The sequence below is a fragment of the Orycteropus afer genome, unplaced genomic scaffold (genome assembly GCF_000298275.1).
Source record: "Orycteropus afer afer isolate SDZICR_OR568_19922 unplaced genomic scaffold, OryAfe1.0 scaffold00001, whole genome shotgun sequence".
Lineage (NCBI taxonomy): Eukaryota > Metazoa > Chordata > Mammalia > Tubulidentata > Orycteropodidae > Orycteropus > Orycteropus afer.
The window spans coordinates 33,633,824-33,656,028 of NW_006921588.1; the positions used below are offsets into that span (position 1 = coordinate 33,633,824).

The window sequence follows — 22,205 nt, forward strand, 5'->3', positions numbered from 1 at the left end:
CTCAAGGGCAAGGTTCAGAGTCTCTTCTGTCATCCACTTTGGTCTTCTCTTCCTTTCTTGTCTTTTTAGTGATCTCTTGCTTTCTTCATGGATAATGTTCTTGATATCTTCCCATGATTCATCTGGCTTTTGGTCGTTGGTGTTCAGTGCATCAAATCTATTCTTTAGATGATCTCTAAATTCAGGAGGGATATATTCAAGATCATACTTTAATGACCATGGGTACTATCTGGAATTGTTGTGAAATATACTGGTAGCTGGGGAAGAAAGTGTATCTTTTGACTAATTATTCAGAATACAAACACAGTCATTATATAAGTGTTAACTTTTCTAACTGTCAAAATGTGGAGACTTTGTGTTTATGGAGAAAACAGTGTCTGGAGAATTCCTGACTTAGTTTGCCAAAGAAATGCCAGCCCTGTTGCATTGTGTCTGATACCTAACCCTCGAAACAATTTTATTTTCTTCTCTGGATTCAGGGAGGTATTAAGGCTCAACATCTTTTCCATGTGGTTGTTAATGTTATTACTACATTTTCATAAAGCACAATACTTACTGTACCTGAGACTGAATAGTATCCAGAAATGCAGATGGAAACTTCTAGCCTTGTTAGGTATCAAGCTTAAAGCACATCAGAGGGGAAGAAAAATAGCAAAAAATAGATTGCTTATGATGGGAGAGTTTTAGCATAAAGGAAACCACATGTAGATAGCACGTAGCCCTCAGTGAGAGATCAAGAGAGCAGTCTCAGTGAGTATTGTCTGGGTCCTTATTTGCCCAAAAAACAGAGAAACACTTGTGACTGAAGACAGTGGTGGTAGGAGGAAAGGAATGAGCTCAAAGAAGGTTACACAGATTCTGCACGAGAAATGAGGGGACTGAGATTTACTGGGGAAAGCCAAGAAGGATTTGATGTGAGTTGATGGCCACTGAGTAAACAGGTTTCAGAAGCCCCATATTTTCCAGAAATGAAAGTCCCATAAACATGAAGTTAAGCATTATTAGTACATACTTGAGAACTTGTAACCATCAGCCCTACCCAGCTCTTCCTTCTCAGCTCACGTTCCAGGTAAGAAGCGTTTTTATTTTTGAAACCCAGGTGCATAGTCAAGGGAAGGGAGAAAACAGTGACACCCATCTTTTAATGAGCATTACGACTATAAGAGAAATTAGCATCACTCTGAATTTTGTGTGATGTCAGTTATTTTATAGTACTTTACAACAAATTAGAATCAACAAAATTGGAAATAAGCCTAGCAGCTGGGATAAGTAATCAGGTAAGTGGCCAGTTTTGCTATTTTTGCTTTGAGCTGAAGATAGAATTTGAATTTCTAATATCCCTGAGGTGTGGGAGTCACAATTGGAGAGCATAGTTTCTAAGATGGTTGTTTAAGATGCTTGCAGCTCCATCTTGCCCTCCAGTACACAACTTGCTTAGCAACGTCCCTTTGCAGTTGGCCCTGGTACTTGTGTCTATGCCTCAGAGAGAGGGCTGTGAATTAGTGGAGGACAGAACCCTGCTTTTGGCTGCACGTTAGCAACAGACTGGAGATAGATGACCCAGAACAAGGCAGTAAATCATCCACATTAACTGAGACTGTAATGAAAGATCTGGAATTAATACGAAGACTTTATGGCTACTCATGAAATCATCCCAAATCAGAGAAACTATTAGAATTCTTACGTATTAAGAAAATGGGTACTGTGTTCAGTTGCTGAAATTTGCATATAGTCAGAATGCCCTGACATCATAATGCTGGCTTTAGTGGGCAGGATATTACAGCAGAGCTTCTCATTCCACAATCCAGTGTGTTTCTTACATGAATTGCTAATTTTAATATCTAAAATATGTTCAAGATATTGTCATGAAAGCCACAGGAAGGTTGGTGATAATTGTAATGGGTTGGTGGTCCAGGATAAACCTTATTGTGTGTGTTTGCTTTTGTGGGCAAAAGAATGAGGAGATAAGGTTGGGGGAGGGACATTCGTAAAAATGAAACTTTGCAGATCACTCAGAATTCAAGTATAAAGAAGGACAATAGATAACAATAAATATCGTGATGCTTGTAGTTTATAAAGGCCAGATTGAGAGTGTTACTTTATTTTTGTCTTCCTCTGCAGCTGATGGATTAAATGCAATAAACTAATCTAGGTAATCATGTTTCTAGGTGGTTTTTGGTCAATCTTAGAAAAAAAATGAAGTTTGCACGGATTTTTTTTTTTCCTGCTCTCAACTTACATTCTACTTGAAACACTTTTCCCTAAAAATACTTTTTTTTTTTTTTTTCCCCCATCTGTTTTAAACAGTATAGCAGTTTTAGGTAAGTTTGTCAGGTACCTAATTTCTAAAGCAGCAGATAAGTTTTCCTCATGAGAAATAAACAGAAGCTTCTTCCCTGATGTCTTCAGTAGTAACTGCCCTTCCCCTAACCAGTAGCCTTTACTTGAGTACTTGAGATTTGGCTATGGGAAGGACAGCATTTTAAATTTTCATCATCATTACCTTTTGATGATTCTGTTCATAAACAGTACCCAGTAGCCTGGGGAGTCAGCAGGAAAAGCTGCCTTCTCTACTAGTGTGTCAAATATATCATGACACCACAGAACAGAACGGGTCTCTAAGGAACCTGGCTAATACTGAAAACATATCATCAGTACTGAGCTCCAAACTGACAGCCGCTGTTGCTTGACCCTGTTTACTCAACTCGGGTATTGCTGAAGGTGGCACTTGATGGACTTGCTAGATCATTATTCTCTGAAAACATTAAAACATATGCCTTGAGTTGTAGAGGTTATCCACTGTATTTTGTGGCTTTGATAACAATGGGGGCAGAGAATTGAGTGAATTCATAGGACAAGAGTTCAAATGTGCTGACCTCTTATTTCCAGAGAAACTGTTCTTTGCAATATCTCCCCTCTTTGTTTTGTACTGCCCTCTCCTGGTTATTAAATTTCTCAAATGAATGGTTAGACAGGCCAAGGAATAGAAACACTGGATGCGACTACCATTTCTACTTCCCATTAGAAAGTAACTTCTCATTTTATTGTAAGAAATGAATTGTTAACAGATAGTGATTCATTCAGATTTGTATAGATAAAATATTGCTGGAGATAACAAGTTGTAAAAATACCTATACAAGAGTAATTTGGTCACTTACATGGACCTTGCACTGTCTTTGAAAGAAATAATTTTGTAGTTTATTATATCATTAGCCCATTTTTCTCAGTGAGTGAAAATTCAGTGTTACTGGAAATAATTTGGATACCTTTTCCTCTGTGTTTGTGTTTTACAGTGGCTGCTAATTTACAGAAGATTGTAGATGATCCCAAAGCATTAAAAACATTGACATTTAAGTTGGTAAGTGAAAAGCTATAGAAAGGTGAATGTTTTGCCGTACTGTGCCAGCAAAGAATAACGATAAGAGTGTCAGAACCTACTCAGTAGTGTTGTTGTTCTTTTCCCTTGGGATCCATTTTTTTGCATTTGTCATATGTCTCTTCAACATTTGGAAAGATTTTCTGACCGTGACCAGAAATCTCCTCTTCAGTGAGCATAACTTGTGCTTTTACAATTAATCTTTAACTAACAGTGGCCATTTGAGAATATTAGAACCTTTACCATTTTGCTTCCAGTTTTCTAACAACTTGACCATACAGAGAAAATTAAACTGAATTGAAAGCAACATTCTTAACAAAGCTTTCCTGAGGTGAAAGCCAAATGGTTCTAACTTTTAAAAATAGAGGCTCATTGTTGGGGGAATGGTTTAGGTGAATGGAAGTAATTGTAGAATAGGTCACCAAGGCCCAGTGAACAAAAGACATGACGTTTAACTCCACATTTCAAATCATCCTAACAGCTTCTTCTAAGGAGAAGCTATTTCAACAGTTTTTCTGCACATGTTGTTGTCAGGTGCCATGGAATCAATTTCGACTCATAGCAACACCATGTGACAGACTAGACTGTAATATTATTTACAGAAGCAGATCACCAGGTCTTCCTACAGTGGAGCCACTAGATGGGTTCAAACCACCAACCTTTTGGATATCACCTGAGTGCTTAACCATTGTGCCACCAAAAACTAAACTCACTGCCATCTAGTCTATTCCAACTCATGATGACCCTCATTGGGTTTCCCAGGCTGTAAATCTTTATGGAAGTGGATTGCCCCATCTTCTCCTGTGGAGCAGCTGGTGGGTTTGAACCACTGACCTGATTAGCAGCCAAATGTCTTATCCACTAACCCACCAGAGCTCCTTCTCTGCACTGTTGTTGGTTTCAAGTCATAGCTACCCTGTTTACAAAAGAACAAAGCATTGCTCAGCCCTAAACCATCCTCAAACCATTGCTATGCTTGAGCCATGGCTGCAGCCATGGTGCCAGTCTGTCTCACTGAGGGTCTTCCCCTTTTACGCCAACTGTGTACTTTACCAAGCATGATGTCCTTCTCCAGGGATTGGTCTCTCCTAATAAGATGACCAAATTACGAGAGATGAAGTTTGACCATTCTTGCTTCTAAGGAACATTCCAGCTGTACTTCTTCTAAATCGGTTATGTTCATTTTTCTGGTCATCCATGGTATATTCAGTATTCTTTGGCAAAACTACAGTTCAGCTGCATCAGTTCTTCTTTGGTTTTCCTTATTCATTGCCTAGCTTTCACACGCATATGAGGCTTTTGAGACTACCGTGGCTTGGGTCAGGCACACCTTAGCCTTCAGAGTGACACCTTTGCTCCTTAAAACTTTAAAGAGGAAAATCAATACCGTTCTCAATAGCTACCAAAAAAATAAAATACTTGGGAATAAATCTTACCAGAGACACAAAAGACCTCTACAAAGAAAACTATAAAAAGCTACTTCAAGAAACCATAAAAGACCTAAATAAATGGAAAAACATCCCATGCTCATGGATAGGAAGACTGAACATTGTGAAAATGTCAGTTCTACCCAAAGCAATCTATACATTCAATGCAATCCCAATCCAGATCCCATCAACATTCTTTAGGGATATGGAAAAAATGATCACTAACTTTATATGGAAAGGAAAGAGACCTCGGATAAGCAAAGCACTACTGAAGAAGAAAAACAAAGTAGGAGGTCTCACATTGCCGGATCACAAAACCTACTATACAGCCACAATAGTCAAAACTGCCTGGTATTGGTTCAATGACAGATACATAGACCAATGGAATAGAATTGAGAACCCAGGTATAGATCCATCAACCTATAGTCAGCTGATCTTTGACAAAGGCCCCAAATCCATTAAGTGGGGAAGAGAATGTTTGTTTAATAAATGGTGCTGGCAAAACTGGAGATCCATTTGCAGAAAAATGAAACAAGATATGTACCTCACACCACACACAAAAACAAACTCCAGATGGATCAAAGACTTAAATGTGAAACCTAGAACTATACAGTTTCTTAAGGAAAATTTAGGCTCAAACTTAAGGGCCCTAATATTTGGTATAAATAGACTACCAAGCATAATTCAAAATGCACCAACAGCAGAAGAGAAGCCAGATGATTGGGACCTTCTAAAAATTAAATGTTTATGTGCTTCCAAAGACTTCTCCAAAAGAGTCAAAAGAGAACCTACAGATTGGGAAAAAATATTTGGTAATAACATATCTGACAAGGGACTTATCTCTAGAATTTATAGAACACTCCAACACCTCAATAACAAAAAGACAAACAATCCAATTAAAAAATGGGCAGAAGACATGAACAGACACTTCACCAAGGAGGATATTCAAGCGGCCAACAAACATATGAAGAAATGCTCACGATCATTAGCTATTAGAGAGATGCAAATCAAAACAACAATGAGATACCATCTTGCTCCAGCACTAGTAGCAAAGTTCAACAAGACAGAAAATAACAAATGCTGGCGAGGTTGTGGAGAGATTGGGACTCTCATACACTGCTGGTGGGACTGTAAAATGGTACAACCATTGTGGAAAGCAGTATGGCGATTCCTTCAAAAGTTGGAGATACAAATACCATTTGACCCAGCCATCCCATTACTAGGTATATACCCTAAAGAAGTGAGAGCCATAACAAGAACAGATATATGCACGCCGATGTTCATCGCAGCACTATTTACAATAGCCAAAACTTGGAAACAACCTAGATGTCCAACAACTGAGGAATGGATAACCAAACTTTGGTACATTCCCACAATGGAATACTATGCAACGCTAAAGAATAATGTAGAATCTGCAAAACACCGCATAACGTGGATGTACTTGGAGGACATTATGCTGAGCGAAATAAGTCAGTCACAAAAGGACAAATATTGTATTAGTCCGTTATTGTAAAAGTTAAGGAAATGTTTATATATTGGAGGACGTTTTCTTTGTTGGTTACCAGGGGTGGGAGGGAAGGGGAGGGAATGCTGTTAGATAGATAGAGATAAATATTGATTTGGGTGAAGAGAAGGGCAATGTACCAAATGTGAGTGACCAATATGGCAGCATTGAGGATGAGAAAGACAGAGAGAGTTACATGGGCAGTACAAACAACAAATATGAACCCCTTTGTAAATACAATACTGAGTTGTTAATGAAAGCAAATATGGGTATAGGGACGGATAGATGGGTGAACAAGCTAAACAATTATGTATGTCTAAATGGAGAGTGTATCCAAGATCATATACAGGGTTGGCAGAAAATGGGCCTCTCGAAGAGTATGAAGGGATGGACACTGGGAGGAGGTAGCTATGGGGAGGAAGTGGGAGGGGAGCTGCTGCATTGTAAGTTTTGGTCAATGACATGAGACAAAGTATATGTGAACTGCTGTATGAAAAGTGAATTTACTCTGTAAATCTTCACCCAAATCCTAATTAAAAAAAAAAAAAAAAATCTTTAAAGAGGTCAGTGCAGTATGTCATTTGATTTCTTGACTGCTGCTTCCATGGATGTTGATTTCGAATCCAAGTAAAGTGAAATCCTTGACAACCTTTTTCTGCAATGGTACATTTTAGACTCAGGGACTGGTGTGGCACAGAGACAGAATATTGGGCATTCGGAAACTAAGGCATATTGTCGTGTGACCAGAAATGGAAAGAAGTCCAAATAGTCAAAAGTGACTATTTTCCTGCAAGTTTGAGCAAATAGTATATGAAGGTCTAATAAGTAGCCTGTTTTAGAATTATAAATTAATACTCTCAGGAGCTAGTCAGAATGCCACAAGCAATTTAAAATCTAGATGACCAACACTTTGCTATGAACGACATATTTTGATGCTCTGACTTTTTTATTTCTTGTGAAATTAAATGGAAAATGTGTGTGGCCAAAAATGCTAAATGATTAGTTACAGTAAATGTTAGCTTGATTCTAATTAACGTGGTGGGTTTTGCTTTTCATCCAATTTCAGATGGTGAAGCTGTGAGATAAAACAGCACAAAAATCTTCATAGAAAGGATTTATCTGATGAAACTATCTTCATTTTGATAGTAAAAGAACATTTTATTCCGGCTGGGAGTCATAAATAAGCAAATTAAAAAGTTCACCTTCCAGCTTGGAACTGCATTGTCACCGATTATATTTCTAATTCACCGACAGTTTTGAAAATATATTCCATTTATGTGAGAATGTATTTGTGAGGAAATTTATAAGTGTTGGTATTTCAAGCCAATATAGATATTTCTTTATTCCCTTTTTATAATAGATGTTATACTACATCTAAGACATTTTTCTGATGTTGAATATGTGATAATAGATCGAAGCATTTGTGCTTATTGTCTCTAAACTTGCTTACCTATAAAACAGGACTAGCAGCCCCAGGCCTTTTGTACCACTGTAAGTTTTATAACAGTACCTACTATACGATCTCTAGATAGACAGTAAGAGTAATGTAAGCCTCTACCTCATCTCCGACTCTAATCAGTTTATAAGTCCGCTGCATTCTCTCTGGATTCTGACCTCTTCATCCCAGCTTCCATACCCTTGTAGGATTCTCTCTGCTTTCACCTAGATTCTCGCATAGCCTCCTAAATTAATCTTCCTGCTTACAGTCTTGCCAACCCATGGCTTTGTTTACCATATTGTAGCTATGGCTTAAGTAGTCCTTCCACAATTCCTAAATTTAGTGGCAATACACTGTTCTTTTCTAAAGCTCCAGACCTGAAAGCCACTCCTCGGAAGGAAGGTTGGGCAATCCTACTTCCATAGTGATACTGCCTCGGAAACCCAAGGAGGGGTCGCTATGAGTCGGGCCGACTTGACGGCACATAACAACAACAAAAGGCCTGAAAGGAGCTGAGGAGGCCCTCCCCTTCACTTCCTTACCACCCTCCCCTCTCCATCCTTCTTTCTCCAGTCCTTTCTCTCTTCCTCCCTCCCACCCTTCCTCACTCTTTATCTCGTTCCCTTTCTTCTTCCCACCCTTCCCCCCTCTCCTGTTTACATCTGCTGGCCCTTGTATATGCTTTGCCTTCCTAATATGATATACTTTTCTCCCAGCTTCCCCTGGGTTCCTCTTTATCTCACTAATTCCTTGGTATATTTCAGTTTTTTACTTACAGTTCATTTTATCTAGGAAGCTTTCTCTGACCTCTAGTTCTGGCTCAGGTACTCTTTCCATATTCTCCTCCACAAGGGTGTTCATATTATATTGAAATTGTGTACTTTCTTAATTGTCTCTGAAATGTCTGGAGGCTCCAAAAGGGCCTGTCTTGAGTTTCCAGTGCCAAGGACAGTGGGTGGTACAAAGAAGGGACTTAGTAATAGTTAAAATATATTTGAATGACACAGGTCTCATGTAGGAAAAGTTCAGCTATAATATTTATTTTTATTTTACATTTGCTTTAATCTCTGTAAAGGAGATTGTACGTTCTACTTCATGCCCTCTTTCAGAGAGTTCCTGACAATTCCAACTTTGAATACAGAAATAACAAGAATTGCTGCCACTTATTGTGCATGTACTCTCTGCCAGCTGCGCTTGATTCATTACATAATTCATCTCAGTTAACTTGGTTCTCACATCCTGTAAAATGGAGATATCCTTAAGTCAGTTTTATGTTTTAGTAACTCAAGATGGTTGTCAAGTTGGGTTAACTTGCCAAGGATCACACAGTACTGAAAACTACAGTTCCAACTATGGTCCAGCCTCAAAGCAGAGCTTTGAATCAGTTCTTCCTGGGTCACTCATGGCCAACAAAGTAAAACCAGAATGGACCCAAATTTGTAAACCAGAATTAGAAAAATTACATCTCAAAGCCCAGCCAGAATTTAATTTCCTTCTTAGTAAACAAAGGCAGTGAGTATGTTCCATAGCAACCAAATTTCTTGACTGGTAGGGTCAGAAACAATGGTGCCATGCTCAAGGATGACCACGCCACTTTGAATGTGTGCCACTCTCTGTATCCTAGCAATAATCCATTCTCCTGCATTAGGCTCCTGAAAGGGCTCACTATACCTCTTTTGAGTCTTCCTTTCCAGGGCTTTGACTTATAATTTTTTCCCATTTTGATTATCTTTCTGTTTCACCCAAATTTTTAAAATTTGGGTCTTCTAATTTTACTTTGTTGGCCGTAACTAAACTGGCTCAAAACTGATCTCAACAAATATTCATTCTTAGCAGCAGTCTCCTGCAATCTTATGCTTTCATAGTATTTTATTTCTTTGTGAGGAATCCTTGGGTAGTGCAAACAGTTAACTTGCTTAGCAGCTAACCAGAAGTTTGGAAATTTGAGTCCACCAAGAGGCATCTGAGAAGAAAGTCCTTGCAACTGAACTCCCAAATAATCACTCATTGAAAGCTCTGTTAAGCACAGTTCTACTTTGACATCCACGGGGTCCACACGAGTCAGATTAAACTTCATGGGAACTGGCTTGGTTTCTTTGTAGACTGTCCTTTTGAATGACTGGATGCATTTACATTGGTCCAGATGAAATCTCATTTGCATCTTAACCAGATTAGTAATATTGTCCTATCCTTGGCACAGGAAACTCCTGGAGGCGAACCCGAACCTTGTTTTCTCTCCCCACTGCAGCTTTAGAATGTAGTAGTGTGCCATTCCCAATAAATGGAAATTGACGTCTTTTTCCCCAAAGATAGTTAAAGATGTTCAATAAAACCACACTCAGGAGTTACTTTGTATTTCTGTCATTTAACTTTCTATACAACCCTTGTTAAAACTTGAGAGGGTTTCTTTGTTGTTATCAGCTGCCAGCCCGTGTGTGACACACTTGATGGAGTTAATTTGAACTGATTTTTGGCCTAATCTTTTGTGGAACACTAACATTCTGATAAAACGGCAGAGATTCAAATGTGTTCATCTTCATTCATCAATTTGGTTATTTTATTCAAGAAGAAAAGAACAAAGTATTTCAGCCACATTTTTCCTCATAAGCTGCTGCTGCTCATGGTTCTTTTAACTCTCAGCTGTGTGTCATTCATTTTAATCTCAGAGCTTTCATTGCTTCTTAGAGGAGAATGTCAGGAGCCTGAACTTGTGTAAAGAACAGGAATGTCTTGGAATACAGGCATTGGTACTCAAATTTTTAATTATTTCTTTTTTAATTTAACAGTTTGTTTTACATTCAACATTATGTGTACATTTAGTTTCACTCCCCATTTACCATGCGCAACACTAACCCAGTCTCCTCCTCTCCCTGCCCAGTAACCCTCCCCCTGTGCCCCTCATATATGCACTCCTGTTTGTCCTGCACTATTCCATGTGAATGTTGCCCCTGTGGTCCTCCATGGTCTGTTCCTCTAAGGGATGGATGTAGTTCCGTAGAGTATGTGGGTGCGTCACCTGGATTGAGTGGTCTGCATGTACATCTTGTTAACTATTGGACTGAGAGCTAGCCCCTGGGAGTGAGTTTTATTCAAGGTGCAGAATGTATTCCAGAGCCATAGTATTGGGATTCTCACCAGATTCCATCCGAACAGTAATTCTGGTCATTACTGAGTTTTTGGATTTTGTTCCATGTTTTTCCTCCCACTCTATCCAGGATCTCCAGATTTGATCCTTTCCTGAATGGTTGGCATTGGTAGCCAGGCAACACCTAGTTCTTCTGGTCTCAAGGGCCATCGTGTCCTATGCCTGACCACTTCCAAATGCCCTTGTTTTTTTGTTTTGTTTTTGCATTCTTCTTTGCTTCTGACTTTAGGAGACCATTAGCTGCATCTTAGATGGCTGCTTGAAAGCTTTTAAGACCCCAGTTGCCACTCACCAATGTAGGATGAGGAACAAGGCTTTTATGTATTTTGTTGTGCCAATTGAGTCTGGTGTCCCCCAGTACTATGGTCCTGAGACAGTAGATCTGTTGGATCTCTCTCCCATAGTGTCTGGGTGTCTGGGAAGTATTGTTCTGTCTGTCTTCTGTTGTTTCTGTAAAGATTGCAAGTATTTTGTATCACTGGTATCTGTGCAAGATTAGTCTGTGCTGAATCTATCCTTAGTCTAGAGTATACTCCTGTTCCTGACCCCCATCTGATCCTCTCAGGTGTTTATGTGTTTATCTGTACCCTGGTGTTTGCTGTTAATGGTAATTCAGTATTGTGGACACATTGGTTGGTATTAGCGTCTGTCATCTATCTCCTATGTGCACAATTCAGTGTCTTTCCTTTTCCTAATGTTATCATGGTGGTCTGAGACTCTTTCCATATATTCCTCCCCTTACCCACATCAGTGTGTGGGTGCCAACTAGCCTGAAATTCATACCTTCCCACCCCGGTAACCTACAACGTGATTCCCCTTTCGCAAGCAAACCCTTCTTTGTCATTTTACGGTAATGGGCTCATACAATACTTGTCCTTCTGCCATTGACTTATTTCACTCAGCATAATGTCGTCCAGGCTCATCCACATTGCAGGATGATTAGTATATCCCTCATTGTTCTTTAATGTACCATAGTATTCCATTGTGTGCATGTACCATAGTTTGGTTATCCACTCATCCGTTGATGGGCATTTAAGTTGTTTCCATCTCTTTGCTGTAGTGAGTTGTGCTGCGATGAACATAGGTGTACGTATGTCTGTTCATGTACTGTCTCTCACCTCTTTCAGATATATTCCTAGTAATGGAATTGCTAGGTCAAATGGTACTTCTGTTTTCAGTTTTTTAAGGAAACATCATACCATACACCACAATGGTTGTACCATTTTACAATCCCACCAGCAGTGAACAAGAGTTCCAATCTCTCCGCAACCTCGCCAGCATTTGTTATTTTCTGACCTGTTGAACTTTGCTATTATTGATGGGGTGAGATGATATCTCATCGTTGTTTTGATTTGCATCTCTCTAATGACTAGTGATTATGAGCAATTTCTCATGTGTTTGTTAGCCGCCAGTATATCATCTTGGGTGAAGTGTCTGTTCAAGTCTTTTGCCTAAGTGTGAATTGGGTTATTTGTCTTTTTGGTGTTGAGGTGTTGAAGTTTTCTATAGATTTTGGAGATAAGTCCTTTATCAGATATGTCATAGGCAAATATTTTCTCCCAATCTGTAGGTTCTCTTTTTTACCCTTTTGACGAAGTCTTTCAATGCACACAATAATTTAATTTTTAAAAGGTCCCGATCATCTAGCTTCTCTTCTACGTCCTGCACATCTGGGTTATGCTTAATAGTCTATTTATGCCATAAGTTAGGGCCCACAGATTTGCCCCTATTTTATCTTTGATGAATTTTATAGTTTTGGGTTTTACATTTAAGTCCTTGATCCAGCTTGAGTTTGTTTTTGTGTATGGGGTGAGGTGTGGGTCTTGTTCATTTTTCTGCAAGTGGATGTCCAGTTTTCCAGTACTATTTGTTAAATAGGGTGTCCGTTCCCCATTTAATGGGTTTTAGACCTTTGTCAAAGATCAGCTGTCCATCGATGGATAGATCTATATCTGGACTTTCTATTCTATTTCTGTTCTATTTTCTATTTTCTGTTCCATTGATCTATCTGTCTATCATTGTACCAATACCATGCTGTTTTGACTACTTTGGCCGTATAGTAGTTCTTAAGATCCAGGAGTGTGAGACCTCCCACTTTGTTGTTCTTCAGAAGCACTCTGCTTATCCGAGGTTTTTAACCTCAGTTGCACAGTGGTTTCACTCAGAGGATAAACCATTATTGATACCTGGGTCCTACTCCCAGAGACACTGATTCAGTTGCCCTAGGGGTCTGTGGTGGTTCAATGGTAGAATTTTTGCCTTCCATGTGGGAGGACCAGGTTCAATTCCCAGCCAGCGTAACTCATGCACAACCAACGCTCATCCGTCAGTAGAGGCTTATGTGTTGCTACGATGCTGAACTGCTTTCAGCAGAACTTCCAGACTAGGACAGACTGGAAAGAAAGGCCTGGTAATTTACTTCTGAAAACTCAACCAATGAATCTGTGGATCATAACATCCGATTTTGTTGTGCATGGGGTTAGGTTACTATGAGTCACTGTCAAATAGAGGACAGCTAACGACAACAACAGGTGCAGCCTGGACTTGAGGGATTTTGAAAGCACCCCCTGTAATTCCCGAGTTTAGCTAAGGTTGAGTAGCACTGCATTTGTAGCTGGCTCCATCTCTAATCTCTGTCCTTTCTTTCTCCCACCACAATTAGAAATATTCACTCAAGTTTGAAAGTACATTACAGGTTTCTGCTCGTATTTGATATATCTACTTATATATGAGAAACAATAACCCAGGGAGCAAGGATATTTATTGGTTACATAGAGAAGTGCATTTATTGTTTTCTTTGCCCAATGACATCTTTAGCCTCATTTGACAGATATTAGTGAAATATTAATTCCGTTGTTGGCATGGCCGGGGCAGGGAGATCAAAGACCTTCTTTTCATGACTTTTAACCAGTGGTTCAGGCATAGAAGGCATTTTAGCTCATGTGTTATGTGCTTTGGGCTTAGCATATCAGTACTCTTTTATTGTCACTTCAAAGTCTTGAGATGGGTCATTATAAATGTTTTTGAAATCATTTTTTAATTTGCTACTTTGCAGTTTTATAAGGTGGGTGAGTCTTGATTTCATCGTGGAATTTTTGAAACTGTTACTGAAAATATAAAATAAGATATATTTAATTTACCCTCGGAGGTAGAATACAAATTGTAATTGCATGTAATTAACATCAAATTGATACACATTTACATGTGCATTATAGATTTTAGTGACTGGGGTTTAAAAACATTATATGCATTGCAGATAAACATTCTATAAGCATTTTGGCAATTTTATACTTAAAAAAAAAAAGCTCATAGTGACCCAGGGCAGAGTAGAACTGCCCCATAGGGTTTCTAATGCTGTACTCTTCACAGATTCACAGAAGCAGACTGCCACATCTTTCACCCACGGAGTGACTGGTGGGTTCAAACTACTGATCTTTCAGCTAGCAGCCAAGTGCTTTAACCACTATGCCATCAACCAAACCAAACCCACTGCCATGGAGTCAATTCCCACTTATAGTGACCCTGTAGGCAGAGAAGAACTGTGCCATGGAGTTTTCAAAGCTGTTAATCTTTGTGGAAGCAGACTGCCACATCTTTCTCTCTTGGAGTGACTAGTGAGTTAGAACCACAAGCCTTTCGAATGGCCTGGTGCTTTAACAACTGTGCCACAAGTGCTCCTTAATTAGCTACTAAAAGGCCTATTTTTAGAGGTCCTCAGTTAAGGTGTACCTAAGGAGGATGCATGACTAGGACAGCTGTTCCCAAAGTACAGGTAATTCTAGGCTCCCACCCAGGCCTAATTACTCAAAATCTCTGAGGACTAGAGCATAGGAATCTATGTTTTTACAGTGCTTCACATGATTCTAGGAGCTCTGGTGGCATTGTGGTTAAAACATTGGACTTCTAACCAAAAGGTCGGTGGTTCAAACCTAGAGGCTGTTCTGTGGGAGAAAGATGAAGCACTCTTCTCCATGAAGACTTACAGCCCTGGAAACCCTATGGGGTAGTCCCACACTGTCCTACAGGGTCACTATGAGTTGAAATTGATGACATGCCGTAGGTTTTCAGTTTCAAATGATTCTGATGTTTGCTCCTGTTTGCTATGCTTACGGACATAAAGGAAACTAGAGCCTTACCCTTTGAGAAGCACTGGAGTAGAGCAGTGGTACTCATACTCTCTTGTACCTTTGAGTAACCTGGGGAGCCTGAAAAATCTCAGTGCCCCGACCATGCTCTGTAATAATTAAATCACAGTCCCTGGAAGTAGACACACCCTTTGGTATATTTTAAAACAGTCCAGGTGATTCAAAGTGCATCCAGGTTTGGAATGTAGAGAATTTTTTGACTAACGCTGGACAACCGCATTTTCAAATAGCTCCTCTGCAGGACTTAGGCCACACCTGCTGATCTGGGTGTTTAAGAATCCGAGCACAATGTAGCACCATACATGCTTTTCAGTAAGAGCATGCATGGTGGTATTCTGTTATGGCCCAGTTCCTGATAATGCATACATTTTTCCTTGGAAGCTGAGGTTTACAAAATATGATTCTTGGGCCTTTATTATTTTTCACAATACTACTAAGATGATACTTGCCTTTTCCATTATGTTGACACTAGCGTAAAAGCAATGTTGGGTAAAGCTGCTGGTCTTAGCACAAATAAAGGCAGTGACATGAAACTGAATTAATAGCATTGTATCTTTAAAGCCTTACGCTCACTGTGAAAAAAAACAATCTCATTTAAGAATTTTCCTAATGTGTCAGGAAACATTGATTTTATTAATTTCAACTCTTATATACACATTTTTAATACCCTCTATAATGAAATGGGAAGTCCACATATAGCACTTCTGTAGTCTGTCAAAGTATGACTGTTGTCTCCAGGAAGAATGTCCGAGGTATTGTTTGAATTGTGAGCTGAAGCATCCCATTTTTGTTTTTGTTTTTCATGGGACATCATTTTTACTTGGAAAAAAACAACTAACAAACTGGCTGCTCAGACTTGAGTAACTGGCAGACATTTTCTTAAAAATGAACTAAGGAGCTGACACTTCAAGGAAAGCAACTGTCAGTATTTGTTGTCAAAAATAAATTCAGGCTTTCAAACAAAAATTACAATTTTGGAAAACTTTTATCTACCACTGCAAGTTTGACAGCCTCTCACTACTTAAAGACTTTACTGATGAGATCAGTGATAATTCTAAAGACTGTGATTTGTTGACATTGTATAATGAAGTGTTGATATTGTATAATGAAAAATGTCAACATTCAGAAGATCTGCAATTCAGTATGTATAAAAATCATGCATGGGCAAAAGATCCATTCAAAGTACAATATAGGCGTTTATTGACTTTAATGTAGCAATACAAAAAGTTCAATGATACGGCTTCATATCTACATTGCAAATAACCTATAAGAAACCACCACTTGGTAAGTTTTGGTATAGTAACAAAGAGGAATATCCATAATTGTCTGGAAAAGTTATTAAAATCATCCTCCCTTTTCCAATTACATATTTGTATGAGGATGGATTTTCTTTATATATATCAAGGAAACAATATATAGCAACAGATTGAATGCAGAAGCAGATATAAAAATCCAACTGTTTTTTTTTAAGCAAGAAATAAAAGAGATTTATAAAAAATGTAAGGCCATTCCACATTTTTTTTTGTTTTGTTTTGGCTAAGTGTAGCTATTTTTAATGAGAATTTCATTTATGTTAGCACGTCGTAGGTATATTATTGTATGTTGAATGGATTTGTAAATGAATATTTTAAAATTTGTTTTAATTTATAGGAGAGTTGGCACAATAAACACAACCTACATAGACTTAAGATTTTGGGGTCCTCGGTAATTTTGTAAGAGTGTAAAAGGGTCCTGGGACCAAAATATTTGAGAACTGCTCTTTGAATGGTCTCTGGTCCCTTCTTTCTGAGTTTCAGAACCCATTGCATATTGTCCTCATTTATGTTTTGCAGTGAGAGATGGTAGGGGAGAAAGGGCTGATGTCTTGAAGAACAGCCAAAAAAACTGGTCCATGCACTCTTGCCAGGAAACAGAACGTTTGGTGTAAAACTGTAGGAGGCACCGAGGACATTGACCAGGATATGGGTGCTCCAAAAACTCCGTGTGGTGCACTCACAACCACCTCTGGTTTGATCACCCATTCTCTTTGTAAATTGTCCCTTCCATTATTAGTCTTTACAAGGAAAGGATTTAATATTTTTATTTTGCTTCTAGTCAGTCCAACTCCTACTGGGTGTGCTGTTTTTATTTCTAGTCACTCTAACCTCTTAAAATTTGCACTGTCAAATTTCTGATGTGGCTTTGAGATAGAGGCATTGACCTCTTTTTGGTCATCAGCAACAAAGTTTGTCCTCAGATATTTATCAGTTGCCTGTTAGTCACACACATTGTCTCTGCCACCGGTCAGTGGGTTGAGCAAATGATATGGTTAGAAAGAGCAGGAGAGAAGGGAAGATTTGGGGAGACAGGTAAAGAAACAGTGATAATGGGATGAGACAATTGGTAAGGAAGTGAATGTTAAAGTTTCACTGTGCCTGATACCCATCAGAAAATATCTCAGCCGAAATTGCCTGTATGCCTTCCATGCCTATACCACTTTATTCAAAGTGATAAAGAAAGGAGTGTTTCTGATCTTACTGCCCCTGGCAGTGAAAACTGTACTTCACTGAATATCTTCTCTGTTGAATAAAACTAGATAGATCAGTGGACCAAGCACAAAGTAAACTTTTTCCTTACTAATATTCCTACCCTTTAGGCTACTGGTTTTCTTTTATACACAATACTACTCACACAGAACTTTATTTTAAGGACAGTTATTTTAAAATATTCAAGTTCCACGTTCTAGTTGGATGCTTATTTCAAAGAAAAATGCAAGAGTTGACAAAGGCTGGTTTTATTTACTGTATTCAGGACATTCTAAACATACCACAAGTGGTGCTAAGCAAGTTAACTGTGATGATTGGGAAGGGCTTTTTTTTCCGTGGGAAACTAAATTTTGGTACAATAATTTAGCAGGAATGAGGCCAGGAACGGGTTTGTGTGGCCCTTTTGTAATTAATCATCCACCCCCAGTCATTCATTAAACTTTTTTCTCCCCACTTATGTAACATCCAATTCTAGTTTATGTAAAGTAGCATGAAGAGTGTGTTTGCAATGGTGATCTGAGTATTGTGTATGTGTGTAAAGGGAAGAGAAGGTTAGAAAGAAATACTCAGGTTTAGAACTAGTGAGAGGTTTGAGGAACAGTACCTTACTTCTAGTTCTTTCAGATTTTGAGATTAAAAAATGTCTGGCATACATAATTTTGGTGACTATTAGGCAATAAATGCATCCTAAAATATCACAAACAGAATTCTGTTATGGAGCATTACCCTGTAAAGGCTACCCACTACTATTTACATAGACGTTACCCATAATTCTGTTCTAGGTGGCCGCTTTCTCTCTGGCCATTTTTTTAGAGATGATTACTTCCTGATTTTCTCTACTGATTTCTACTTAGTAATAGATCTCTTCTGCTTGATTTTCGTAATATTCTTTTTCTTTTTTTCCATTATAATTTTATCAGTTGTCCTTGAGTCGACTGCAGCTCATGGTGAACCAACATGTGCCAGAGTCAGATTGTGCTCTGTAGAGTTTTCAGTGGCTGATTTTTCAAAAGTTGATCACAGGGTCTGTTTTCTGAGGTGCCTCTGTGTGGACTCAAACCTCCAACCTTCTGGTTAGCAGCTGAGCATATTAATCGTTTGCATCACCTAAGGATTCCTTTTCATTATTGTTGTTGTTGTTATATGCCATCGAGTCGGACCCAACTCATAGCGACCCCTCCTTGGGTTGCTGAGGCGGTATCACTACGGAAGTAGATTGCCCCATCTTCCTTCCGAGGAGTGGCTGGTGGGTTTGAACCACCAGCCTTCTGGTTAGCAGTCAAGTGCCATAGGTACTATGCTACCAGAGCTCCCTTTTCATTATTAGGGGGATCTACTTAGGAAGTACATTTAAAATACATTTTTTTAGGAACAAGTATTATATGTTCTCAATTTTAATGAGATGCCATAAATAAGTAAATATACAAAAACTGATGGTCATTAGCGGTTACTAGGGATAGAAGGAATTCATTCACTGTCTAGATTGTCGACACTTGTTTTATGCTATGTGAAGGTGAGAAAAAATGAGAGTGAAGCGTGCACAGCTTGACCAAGGTAAACGATGTCACTAAGATGCACAGAAGAAAAAAAAGGATCTCTTGGTAATTTTTAAAGTGTTACAAAGCAAAGATGTCACTTTGAGGACTAAGGTACACCTGATCCAAAGCCATGGTATTTTCAGTCTCCTCATATGCATGCAAAAGCTGGACAATGAATATGGAAGACCAAAGAAGAATTGAGGCATTTGAATTATGGTGTTGGTGAAGAATATTGAATATACTATGGACTGCCAGAAGAATGAACAAATCTGTCTTGGAACAAGTACAGCCAGAATGCTCCTTAGAAGAAAGGATGGCAAGACTTAACATGCTTTGGACATGCTATCAGGAGGGACCATTTCTTGGAGAAGGACATCGTGCTTGGTAAAGTTAGAGGGTAAGCATAAAAAGGAAATCTACAGTGAGGTGGGTTGACAAAGTGGTTGCAACAATGGTCTCAAAGATAGCAATGATTGTGAGGATGGCACAGGACCAGGTACTGTTTTGTTCTGTTGTACGTAGGATTGCTATGAATCAGAACTGACTTGACAGTCCCTAATGACAACAAAAAAATGGCATATGTAAGGTGCCTTGGTGGCACAGTGGTTTAGCACTTGGCTGCTAACCAAAAGGTTGGTGGTTGTAACCCACCAGCCACTCTAGAAGAAAAAGATGTGGCAATCTGCTTTTGTAAAGCAGATTGGAAACCCTATGAGGTAGTTCTACTGTATGAGTCAGAATTGACTCGATGACAACAGGCTATGGCATATATAATTTTGTGATAGCAGCAGTAATAACCAAATATATATGTAGATGTTGTTGTTGTTATTTGCCGTCGAGTTGGCCCCGACTCATAGCGACCCCTCCTTGGGTTTCCGAGGCAGTATCACTACGGAAGTAGGATTGCCCAACCTTCCTCCCGAGGAGTGGCTGGTGGGTTTGAACCGTCAGCCTTCTGGTTAGCAGTCAAGTGCCTTAGCCACTACGCTACCAGAGCTCCCATATATGTAGATATGTATGTTTATATGTAGGCATATGTGTGTAGATATGTATAGGTGACTATATATGTGTGTATGTATAATAAAGCACATAAGAGGCACAGTTATGGATAGTTCTTAGACATAACCAAACACCTCACAGGATTGGTTTTCTGAGTTTAAGGCTTAGGATCATAGTCTTGTGGAACTCGGTCAATTTGCATAATTCATAAAGCTGATGTTTTATATTCTAGTTTCATGAATGCTGTCTGGGGTCTTAAAAGCTTGCAAGCAGCCATCTAAGATACAACTATTGGTCTCTACTTGTCCAGTGCAAAAGAGAAAAAAGGAAATGAAAGACTCAAAGAAGAAACTAATCCATAGGTCTAATAGTCTACACAAGCCATGGCCTCATCTACCCTGAGACCAGAAAAAAGTAGATAGTGCTCAGCTACCAATGCAAACTGTGCTGATCAGGGTCACAGTAGATGGATCCTTATAGAATGGGAGAATATGTAGAACAGAACCTTAAATTCTTAAAAAATCCAGACTTAGATGGTTGACACTGAAGGACTCCCCGAGACTATTGCCCTGAGATCCTCTTTAAACTTTGAATTGAAACTATCCCCTGAGGTCACTTTTAGCTAAATAACAGTTTGGCTCACAAGACAGAGAAAATCATCCGTGAGTACTGTGCTCTTATAATAAGTCACCTGCATGAGACCAAGTGGTCAACAGTTACTTTAAAACAGAGATGAGATGGGAAGGGGGCAGGGAAACCAGAACGGAAATAATGAGAATGTTCATACATTGTGAAGAATGTAACCAATGTCACTGAACAATCTTTGTAGAAATTATTGAGTGAGAAACTAAACTGTTGTGTAAGCCTTCATCAAAAAACACAAAAAAGTATTATTAAAAAAAAAAACTTTTAAAGAAATTTGTATGTGGTTTATTGGCAATCACATGTTTTATTGGCAATTCTGAAGCTATGAGCCTAGGTCTGGAGTGTTTTAAAGGGTGACAGTACCATATTTTTCTGTCATTAATATACACGCTACACGTTTTTCTGCCAACTCCGCCTTCCCCTTAAGGTATTTTCATAAGTATGCTATGATAATTTTTTTTTTTACATGTTACTGTAAAAAATTAGCTGGTGTGCTTATGAAAATAACTTGGAGGGGAGGGTGTGGCTGGCAAAAAAAAAGATAAATAACTCACAGGCCATTTGCTTAAAAGTACAGTATTCCTTCTATCTCGTTTCTTACTTGATAGCTTGACAACCAATTTCTAACAGCAGAAGTTAGGACCCACTAGTTATTCAAGAGAGGTATTCATAGGATCTCTCCTGAAGGAGATGGGAATTGTGGCCACAAGCAGTGGCCTTGGAACTGTCCTCACATTATGGTTGTTGGTGTTAGCTGCCTTTGAGTTGACCCCTGACTCGCAGCGACTCCATACACGACAAAATCAAGTGCCGCCCAGTCCTGGGTTAATCAGATGATTGGTTCTGGAAGAAACTGTTGTGATGGATGGAGTTTTCATTGGCTGATTTTCAAAAGTAGCTCTTCAGGTCTTCCTTCGTAGTCTGCCTGATCCAGACGCTTCACTGAAACTTGTTTTGAATCACTGATTGATAGTGGCTGTGCATGAGGTACAGTGGCTGGGAGCTGAACCAGGTCTCCTGCGTGAAAGGTGAAAATTCTACCACCAGACAACCAGTGCGTCATGCCGTCATGTGATGAGCCCTTTAAATCCAGTGGTGACACACTCGTACTGACACTTTTCTTTTCCCTTTTCAGGCTTCTGGCTGTGATGGGTCAGAGATTCCCGACGAAGTAAAGTTGATCGGGTTTGCTCAGTTGAGTGTCAGCTGATGTACGTCCCTTGATGTCACCCGAATCTGTCATGCCCCTCTTTACCATGTTCCCCTCAGCCCTCTCTCTCCCTGCCCACTTCCTCCCACCCCCTCACTCCTACTTCCCAGCAAAATCAGAAGATTGTGAAGAGGCCAGCTGAGACAAAAATGAGATAAAGAAATACTTTTTTTTAAACTTAAAACACTCCGAGTTCTGCTTTATTCTCTAGCAATCTCACAGTACAAGAATAAGCAAATGCCACAGCTGCACG

General features: G+C 39.2%; 1 protein-coding gene across 1 annotated transcript in view; it reads left to right on the forward strand.

The window, feature by feature from the left end:
* The window catches only part of STK39 (serine/threonine kinase 39), a 408,683-nt gene extending 386,731 nt beyond the window's left edge, over window positions 1-21,952 (forward strand). Inside the window, exons 17-18 of the mRNA XM_007946961.2 lie at window positions 3,294-3,358; window positions 21,878-21,952. Of these exons, the coding sequence (XP_007945152.1) occupies window positions 3,294-3,358; window positions 21,878-21,952 (140 nt within the window). The remainder of the gene's footprint in view (window positions 1-3,293; window positions 3,359-21,877) is intronic.
* Window positions 21,953-22,205: the final 253 nt, after the last annotated feature.